The sequence below is a fragment of the Syngnathus floridae genome, chromosome 4 (genome assembly GCF_059516105.1).
Source record: "Syngnathus floridae isolate MCC-2025c chromosome 4, RoL_Sflo_1.0, whole genome shotgun sequence".
Classification (NCBI taxonomy): Eukaryota; Metazoa; Chordata; class Actinopteri; order Syngnathiformes; family Syngnathidae; genus Syngnathus; species Syngnathus floridae.
In genome coordinates this window covers 8,357,116-8,367,097 of record NC_142416.1, presented here as the reverse complement: position 1 = coordinate 8,367,097, position 9,982 = coordinate 8,357,116, and the positions used below count along the sequence as shown (strand labels likewise).

The 9,982-nt window shown below is 49.6% G+C and overlaps 1 protein-coding gene across 1 annotated transcript; it reads right to left on the bottom strand.

The window, feature by feature from the left end:
• Positions 1-225: 225 nt before the first annotated feature.
• On the bottom strand, positions 226-5,134 carry LOC148398741 (uncharacterized). Its single transcript, XM_088374470.1, has 9 exons — positions 4,952-5,134; positions 4,778-4,856; positions 3,467-3,823; positions 3,296-3,394; positions 3,093-3,207; positions 2,819-2,928; positions 2,051-2,193; positions 682-1,976; positions 226-597 (listed from the first exon to the last, which is right to left on the bottom strand). Exons 1-9 carry the CDS (start codon positions 5,026-5,028, stop codon positions 515-517), a joined length of 2,358 nt encoding a protein of 785 aa, XP_088230596.1. The 5' UTR covers positions 5,029-5,134; the 3' UTR covers positions 226-514.
• Between the last annotated feature and the right edge of the window lie 4,848 nt (positions 5,135-9,982).

Sequence of the window (9,982 nt, the reverse complement as noted above, 5' to 3'; positions counted from 1 at the left end):
TACTTGTCAGGACCCTTGTATACAACAATACTTGTCAATAAAAAAAAAAAAAAAAAAAAAGCACTTGTTTTCGTCGCCCCTTTACCATCACAAGTCATTAATGCTGTAGTGGTTCATGTCCAACTTCAGTGCTTGCAGCCTAGATTCAGTTCCCACTTTGTGACCCTGAACAGGATACGCAGTGTAGAAATTGGACGGTTTGATGGATAGACACCACAATGCACCTCAATTTGCATAACATTTAATTGTAATTACTTCATTATGTGCTCAAAATAAAAAAACATATTGTATAAACATATTCAATATACAGTAATACAAAAATAATTTTTAAAAAGTTTACCTAGAATAAAGACTGACTTTAAAAGTCATGTCAACTGGAGCGCCCATGTTTTGTGTAGACAATACAAAACCAACCCAGACATTTTGCTTTGCTGCTTTCCCCAAATACAAATTTGGTACATGAGAATCCACTTAAATATCTGCCGTAACTGAAGAAGAATTGAAGACCAATCAGTTACGGTCTGTCTTGCTGATAGGGGCTCAGTGACAGGAAGAGTGTTTTCAGGACTGAATTTGGAGTTGCTGGTGATGAAGAACCTACAAAATGAAAAAGACAACGTGCATCACAACTCATCAGTTTCTCATCATGGTGTTCATGAGCATTGTGTTGGGTCTTCTTACCAATGGAACGAGCATCGCTTTGAGCGGTATCTGAGGAAAGAGCTGCTGGCTGGTACAAACGATTTGGTTGAGACATGGATGGTGGCGAGTGGATACCGAGAGGGGTGGCAAATAGGTTGAAGAGAGAACTAGCACGAGGCTGGTCTGGTTCAGCGGTCGTTTTTATAGGATCTTGGCATTTGACGTTAGTAGACTTGGGAGAAGCTGTCAAGTTGTGGGTTATGGATGAAATTGTTGAATTTTGAGCGTCATGGATGCTTCTTGCAAAAAGGCTTTTAAATGGCGTTTGAATGGTTTGATTAGGTGCAGACACGCTAGGGCAGTCAGTTTTACAATGTGCTGTAGTTCCACTAGAACAATGTACCTTTGGCACCTCGGAAGTGAGAGTAGATTGTGTGTGACACTGCAGAGGAAGGTGATTGTTTTCTGAGAAGGGGCTGGCAAGTGCAGCGGGAACCGAAGCACTCTCTTTGAACTGTGTGGACCTCTGAGATGACGGACTAAGGGAATGGAAATCATGCAACTGACGGGACTTGGAGGGTAGTGAGTGTTTCTGAGAAGATATCAGGTGAGGGGGGCTTGAAAAAAGGCTTTGTAAGCCCCGCTTGGAGAACTTGAGCTGTTGAGCATTGTCTGTTGTTAGATGCTGGGTTTTGTCTCTTCTCGGACCCTGAAGAGGGCTCCTAGGTCTTGTGTGTCCTGCTCTCATGTTTTCTGGAGACTCCTCTGCTTCTGTGACTTTTGAAGTCCGAGTAGACGCTGCCGTATCGTCACAATGACTGCCTGGAGCCACTTTGAGGGCTGTTGTATTTTTCAAAGTCTCTCTCAGCACTTTGTTTTGTGTACCTAATAAATTGGAAGCTTTGTTATTTGGGCTTGCGGAACTCCGCTCGTCTGCTGGAGTGTAAGATACGACCTGAAGCGTTGGTGCAGCATTGGTAAGTGAGCCACTCCAAGTTGAGCTATCTGTAGATGTAGATGCTCTGAGGACAACATTAGCTGAGTAAGGGACCTCACAATGATTTTCTGAGTCACTGCAACCAGGGGAAGTGGGAAGGACAGGGAAGATAGTCGGATTTGGACTTATGGGAGTTTTGAAGACGCCGGACGACTGAAGGCCCAGCACTGCTTCAACGGAATATAAAACTGGTGGCTCAGAACTGAGGTTACTTGACAGAGACTGGCAAGCTGGTTCACATGGCTGACCATCTTCTTGAGTGACATCATCTACTTCTTCACTCTGACATGTTTCCTCATTATTTGCATTTGAGGCGGCACTGTTATAAAAGTTGAACCTGAAAGAAGCAAACAATTCTTTTATTGTGAGTCCAGCTGCAGATGCAATTCTACATATTGGGTTAGCACATACTTGAAGGGCTGTTCTATGTTATCAGACGGCTTATTTTCTTCTTCGAGATTGGGTGCTTGCGTGACCTCCGGCTCATCTACTGTCACGGACTGAACTGAAGACTGCTCAGTTTTCTTGGCAAGCTCCATTTCATATTCCATAAACTGCGGAAAAAGGAATGGGAAGTAGTTTGGAAGTTGTGAAATTGCAAGAACTACGCAACTAACTGCGCACTCTTTGGAAATACTGCATTTTGGCATAAATTGGTCATAAAATGCGATCTGATTTTCATCTAATGGACACCGTTTTCTTGAAGCAATACCACACAATTATGTTGACATGTTTTTTTGTTTTCTAGAAGTCATTAAGATTTTTCTTCACCTCACAATGCACTTGCCACGGGAAAGGGAGACTAGCAGCAGTGCTAATCTGCCATACTTGGACTGATGAACATCAAGACTTGACCCTTGTCACCGTTTCCACCTTCATACAAGTGAGTAATTCTGAACTGTAGGTGTTCTGATGACATTTTAGATGAGGCCTGGTTTGGACAGGGCAATCATATCCAATCCTTTCATTCATCGGATAGTAGTTTTGACGAGTCGAGACTGATTAAATGATTTTCGTTTGGCGTTAAACGTACCGCGCTTGTCTTTTGTTGTGTGACTTGTGATTAGGATCAGATCAAAATTGATGATACATTTATGGATGAATCAATGTCATTCCAAAGGGTTTTTCCTATTTATTCTTGCTATTGAAAGGTGAACAAAGCAAACTTCATACACCCACCTCATTCAGCAATTTCATGGTGATGTCATTAAGCGCCTCATGAGAAAACCTACAGTCGTCTCCTTTAGAGCACTTTCCCTTTTTATGGAAAAATTTGCATGGGAAGGACCGTGCATAGCTGTTAAGGAAATTATTAAAACTGAAACACCTCTATCCTAATGTGAAACTTGACCCAAACAGCAGGTCCGCGTAGCCTATGCTACATTTTACCAAAGCGTCTTTTTACCTGTAGTGGAGTCCACTATGACTTTGTTTTGGCTAAAGCAAAGGATATTGTGCATAAACGGGCATTTCTCCCCTTTCATGCAGGCTCCCTGCATGTAATACTTGCAACGCGTTTTGACGAGATCGTTCTCAGGCTCAATGTGTTGCATTTGACAGTTGTCACCCTGCAACAAGAGGAAGAGAATACAGCAATTTATCAACACCTTACATACTGAAGTTTTGTTGGATATCAGTTTGCAGTACATCACCCACCTTGATGCACTTTCCATGAAGAAAATGTCGGCAAACCATTTGTTCATTCACCAACAAAATATTCTGTTCCTTAAACTCTTCTGTGAAATATTTGACTGGCTAAAAAGAGAAAGAACTTTAAGAATGGCAGTAAATTCAGCCACTTGAATCTGTCACAATTATAAATCTCACCCGAGTCTTAATTCTGTTCTGTATATGATTTCTGCGTTCTGTTCTGTCTGCAGGTTTTCTTGAACTTTTTGTTTGATGGCGTCCCCCTCCATTTTGGGGCTGTCCTCGCTTCTGCTGTCGACCTTTCTGCTGCTTGGTCTGTTTTGTCTGTTGTTGCCGGTTGCCATTGTGGTTTGTTTGAAATGTGGGGCCACTGTAACTGACCTGATTGGCACAGTTATATGCTGACCCCTTGGTGAAGCCAGCCCTTTTATTCTTGTGGTCAGTGAGCTGCACATGATAGTCAAAAGTCTTGGAATAATCTTGGGAAAATGTGTCAAAATCGGGCTTGCTTGCCTGTGTCCAGTTACGTTGCTTCTGTAATAGGAACGTGAGGGTTATCACTTTACAGTGGAAAATTGTCACAGCACCCCACCAAAAAATGTCACAATTATATACTGTACTGTAAACTAATATAATCATCTCTTGTCAATCTAGGGCTGTTTAGTTGAACTCAAGATTACACACAGTATATGAAAGACACTTTTTCCCCTCATTGTCCAACATGAACTCATACAATTTTTGATCTAACTAAGCCAGCTGAAATTATCAAAGGTATCTGCTGAATTTTTGGACAATGAGAGAAGGATTTGTGTCAACAATATTTCATGACTTTCTTTCCAAGTCAGAAGTATGGATACATTGCTTTAGCTGTGTAAATCAAATGGCCTACGTGAAATGTTTTGTATATGCCTATACTGTACTAGCAGAAATTGTGGCCAATTTCCCCTGACCGAACTGGTGTAATCAAGTTTGGAGGCTTCCTTGCTCACACATGCCTTTTCAGGTCTGCTAATAAATGTTGAACACGACTGAGATTATGCTTTGTGACGGCCATTCCATGAAAACATTGACTTGAGATGTTCTTAAGACACTTTGCCACCAGTTTGGTAGTATGTTTTACGCCATTACCCATTTCTGAACCATTTGCACCCAAGATTTAAGATGTTGCTTCATTATTTCCACGTTTATTTTGTCAGTGCACCAGTCCCTCCTGCAGCAACTCAAACCCAAAAGAAAATCTATCAATCAAGAAAGAAAGTTAGTGAACAGCGTCAGTGTGACCCTAATGTGCTTATACTGTAAAATTTGAGCATTTAGTTAACATTTAAATTAACAACTACTCTTAACAAGCTCTTCACTCTTTCGCAAGGACTAAGACAAAAGCAGCCGTTTGACCGTCTGACGTAGCATTAATATGCGAAATATGAAAGTACATTTAGATTGTGGTTAAATGCTAATGCTTGTGAGGTTTTACACGGTTTAACATACCTTTGTACGGGGACCAGGTTGCTCACCCTCGCTCGTCCTCTTTTTGCTTGTAGTACTTTGAACCTTGCCAATGTCGCCCCTTTTAAGAAATGGATGAGTTAAAAGTTGCATTAGCGAGGCTTAATGTAAAAGTGTATCAAATGCAAACTTAAATACGAAGGTTGCCGCTACTACCTGACTGTAAAAGACGACTGATCATTATTCTTCGCATCACTTCCACAGAGACTCGCGAAGAGGTTTGTGAAAGACATTATGACAAAAACAAAATAATGTCTTTCAGTTTACGTCTCATTACGATTCCGATTTGGTCTTGTCCCGTAAATTTGGCGTCACCAAGCCTTGCTGCGTTCGTGGTCCCTCGGAATGTTTTCGTTTTCTTTGAAATGAGTTCAAACTGCGATCAATATCTGTGGTGATTACAGAAACATAAATAGGGCTGGATATAAAAAATACGATTAAGTGTATTAAGTAATAAGTAGAAAGAATTAAATGTTCAGCTAAGAAATTACATTGATTGGGTAACACATGCCAATGTACTTCTTTGTTTGTTTCAAAGAGGTCAGTACATAACAACATGCTTTATTTTGTATATATATATCCATCCATCCATCCATCTTCTTCCGCTTATCCGGGGTCTGGTCGCGGGGGCAGCAGCTTTAGGAGGGCCTCCCAGACTTCCCTCTCCCCAGCCACTTCATCCAGCTCATCCCGGGGGATCCCAAGGCGTTCCCAGGCCAGCTGAGAGACATAGTCTCTCCAGCGCGTCCTGGGTCGTCCCCGGGGTCTCCTACCGGTGGGACATGCCCGGAACACCTCCCCAGGGAGGCGTCCAGGAGGCATCCTGATAAGATGCCCGAGCCACCTCATCTGGCTCCTCTCAACGTGGAGGAGTAGCGACTCTACTCCGAGTCTCTCCCGGATGACCGCGCTTCTCACCCTATCTCTAAGGGAGAGCCCGGACATCCTGCGGAGAAAACTCATTTCGGCCGCTTGTATCCGAGATCTCGTTCTTTCGGTCACGACCCATAGCTCGTGACCATAGGTGAGGGTAGGAGCGTAAATTGACCGGTAAATTGAGAGCTTTGCCTTTTGGCTCAGCTCTCTCTTCACCACAACGGACCGGTACAGGGTCCGCATTACTGCCGACGCTGCACGGATCCGCCTGTCGATCTCACGCTCCATCCTCCCCTCACTCGTGAACAAGACTCCAAGATACTTGAACTCCTCCACTTGGGGCAGGATCTCATCCCCGATCCGGAGAGGGCATTCCACCCTTTTCCGATCGAGGACCATGGACTCGGATTTGGAGGTGCTGACCCTCATCCCGACCGCTTCACACTCGGCTGCGAACCGTTCCAGCGAGAGCTGGAGATCACGGCCTGAAGAAGCCAACAGCACCACGTCATCTGCAAAAAGCAGAGACGCGATGCTGAGGTCCCCAAACCGGACCCCCTCAACGCCTCGGCTGCGCCTAGAAATTCTGTCCATAAAAATTATGAACAGAATCGGTGACAAAGGGCAGCCTTGGCGGAGTCCAACCCTCACTGGGAACGAATCCGACTTACTGCCGGAAATGCGGACCAGACTCTGGCATCAGTGATACAGGGACCGAACCCCCCTTATCAGTTGGCTCGGCACCCCGTACTCCCGAAGCACCCTCCACAGAACCTCCCGAGGGACATGGTCGAACGCCTTCTCCAAGTCCACAAAACACATGTGGACTGGTTGGGCGAACTCCCATGCACCCTCGAGGATCCTGCCGAGGGTGTCGAGCTGGTCCACTGTTCCACGGCCAGGACGAAAGCCACACTGCTCCTCCTGAATCCGAGGTTCGACCCCCCGACGGACCCTCCTCTCCAGCACCCCTGAATAGACCTTACCAGGGAGGCTGAGGAGTGTGATTCCCCTGTAATTGGAACACACCCTCCGGTCCCCCTTCTTAAAGAGGGGAACCACCACCCCAGTCTGCCAATCCAGAGGCACTGTCCCCGATGCCCACGCAACGTTGTAGAGGCGTGTCAGCCATGACAGCCCCACAACATCCAGAGCCTTTAAGAACTCCGGGCGGATCACATCCACCCCCGGGGCCTTGCCACCGAGGAGTTTTTTAACTACCTCAGTGACTTCGACCCCAGAGATTGGAGAATCCGCCTCAGAGTCTCCAGGCCCTGCTTCCTCAATGGAAGGCGTGTAGGTGGAATTGAGGAGGTCTTCGAAGTATTCTCCCCACCGACTCACGACGTCCCGAGTCGAGGTCAGCAGCACGCCATCCCCACTGTAAACAGTGTTGACGTTGCACTGCTTCCCCCTCCTGAGACGCCGGATGGTGGACCAGAATTTCCTCGAAGCCGTCCGAAAGTCATTCTCCATGGCCTCACCAAACTCCTCCCACGCCCGGGTTTTTGCCTCAGCAACCGCCGAAGCCGCGTTCCACTTGGCCATCTAGTACCTGTCAGCTGCCTCCGGAGTCCCGCAGGCCAAAACGGCCCGATAGGACTCCTTCTTCAGCTTGACGGCATCCCTTACCGCCGGTGTCCACCAGCGGGTTCGGGGATTGCCGCCACGACAGGCACCAACGACCTTACGGCCACAGCTCTGGTCGGCCGCCTCAACAATGGAGGCGCGGAACATGGTCCTCTCAGACTCAATGTCCCCCGCCTCCCCCGGGACGTGGGAAAAGCTCTGCCGGAGGTGGGAGTTGAAGCTCTTCCTGACAGGAGATTCTGCCAGACGTTCCCAGCAGACCCTCACAGAGCGTTTGGGTCTGCCAGGTCGGACCGGCATCTTCCCCCACCATCGGAGCCAACCCACCACCAGGTGGTGATCAGTTGACAGCTCCGCCCCTCTCTTCACCCGAGTGTCCAAAACATGCGGCCGCAAATCCGATGACACGACTACAAAGTCGATCATCGAACTGCGGCCTAGGGTGTCCTGGTGCCAAGTGCACACATGGACACCCTTATGCTTGAACATGGTGTTCATTATTGAAAATCCGTGTCGAGCACAGAAGTCCAACAATAGAACACCGCTCGGGTTCAGATCAGGGGGGCCGTTCCTCCCAATCACACCCTTCCAGGTCTCACTGTCATTGCCCACGTGAGCATTGAAGTCACCCAGTAGAACGATGGAGTCCCCAGAAGGAGCGCTCTCCAGCACTTCCTCCAGGGACCCCAAGAAGGGTGGGTACTCTGAGCTGCCGTTTGGTGCATAGACACAAACAACAGTCAGGACCCGTCCCCCCACCCGAAGGCGGAGGGAGGCTACCCTCTCGTTCACCGGGGTGAACCCCAATGTGCAGGCGCCCAGCCAGGGGGCAATAAGTATACCCACACCTGCTCGACGCCTCTCACCGTGGGCAACTCCAGAGTGGAAGAGAGTCCAGCCCCTCTCGAGAGGGCTTGTACCGGAACCCAAACTGTGCGTGGAGGCTAGTCCGACTATATCTAGTCGGAATCTTTCTGCCTCGCACACCAGCTCGGGCTCCTTTCCAGCCAGAGAGGTGACATTCCATGTCCCAAGAGCCAGCTTCTGCAGCCGGGAATCAGACCGCCAAGGTCCCTGCCTTTGGCTGCCGCCCAGCTCACATTGCACCCGACCCCTTCGGCCCCTCCCACAGGTGGTGAGCCCATGGGAAGGGGGACCCACGTTTCCATTTCGGGCTATGCCCGGCCGGGCCCCATGGGCGAAGGCCCGGCCACCAGACGCTCGCCTTCGAGCCCCGCCTCCAGGCCTGGCTCCAGAGGGAGGCCCCGGTGACCCGCGTCCGGGCGAGGGAAAACAAAGTCCATTTATGTTTTTCATCATAAGGGGCTTGGGTGAGCCGTGCTTTGTCTGACCCCTCACCTAGGACCCGTTTGCCATGGGTGACCCTACCAGGGGCATGAAGCCCCCGACAACATGGCTCCTAGGATCATAGGGGCACGCAAACCCCTCCACCACGATAAGGTGACGACTCGCGGAGGGGGTATATGTATATATATATATATATATATACCGTATTTGCCGGTGTATTGGTCGACCTTTTTCGATCCAAAATCGACCGAAAAAAATCGACCTCGACTTATACACCGAGTCATAAAATTTAACTTCGTATTCATCGCTTCAAATGTGATGGTAACCAAGGCCGTTTCTCATGCATCTCATTGTGCGTTGCACTTAGAAAATTTGAACCGGGCGGCGTGCGCGAGTGCGCGGCCCGCTGGAAGTCGAATGAGGCGCCGCCACCACCTCCGCGGTGCTTATAAACAGCCGATCCGCTCGGCGGGGGCTATTTTCGGCCACTTGGCTCGTGCGCACGGCCTCCCGGATGTGCCGGGCGGGTGCGCGAGCTCGCCGGCCGCTGGAAGTCGAATGAGACGCCGCGACCACCTCCGCGGTGCTTATAAACAGCCGATCCGCTCGGCGGGGGCTATTTTCGGCCACTTGGCTCGTGCGCACGGCCTCCCGGATGTGCCGGGCGGGCGCGCAAGCTCGCCGGCCACTGGAAGTCGAATGAGGCGCCGCCACCACCTCCGCGGTGCTTATAAACAGCCGATCCGCTCGGCGGGGGCTATTTTCGGCCACTTGGCTCGTGCGCACGGCTTCCCGGATGTGCCGGGCGGGTGCGCGAGCTCGCCGGCCGCTAGAAGTCGAATGAGGTGCCGCCACCACCTCCGCGGTGCTTATAAACAGCCGATCCGCTCGGCGGGGGCTATTTTCGGCCACTTGGCTCGTGCGCACGGCCTCCCGGATGTGCCGGGCGGGTGCGCGAGCTCGCCGGCCGCTGGAAGTCGAATGAGACGCCGCGACCACCTCCGCGGTGCTTATAAACAGCCGATCCGCTCGGCGGGGGCTATTTTCGGCCACTTGGCTCGTGCGCACGGCCTCCCGGATGTGCCGGGCGGGTGCGCGAGCTCGCCGGCCGCTGGAAGTCCAATGAGGCGCCGCGATCTCCTCCGCGGTGCTTATAAAGTGCCGATCCGCTCGGCTTGGAGCTATTTCCGGCCTCCCGTTGGTGCCGGGTGGCGTGCGCGAGCTCGCCGGCCGCGATCTCCTCCGCGGTGCTTATAAACAGCCGCATGCGCACGGCCTCCCGGAATTTGAACACATTTCGTCAATAAATTTCGCATATTGAATTTTGAAGTTTAATATAATGCAACAATTGAGCTCGACTTATACAAAGGATATATCATAAAATCGTAAATTTCCGTCGAATTTTAGGGGGTC

Excerpts from the sequence above, each read along its gene's own strand:
- LOC148398741 (XM_088374470.1), bottom strand. The coding sequence starts at position 5,028 with ATGTCTTTCACAAACCTCTTCGCGAGTCTCTGTGGAAGTGATGCGAAG. Across the intron at positions 2,194-2,818 it reads CCATGAAATTGCTGAATGAG|TTTATGGAATATGAAATGGA; the intron begins GTGGGTGTATGA and ends CTTTTTCCGCAG. Across the intron at positions 598-681 it reads AAGCGATGCTCGTTCCATTG|GTTCTTCATCACCAGCAACT; the intron begins GTAAGAAGACCC and ends TTCATTTTGTAG.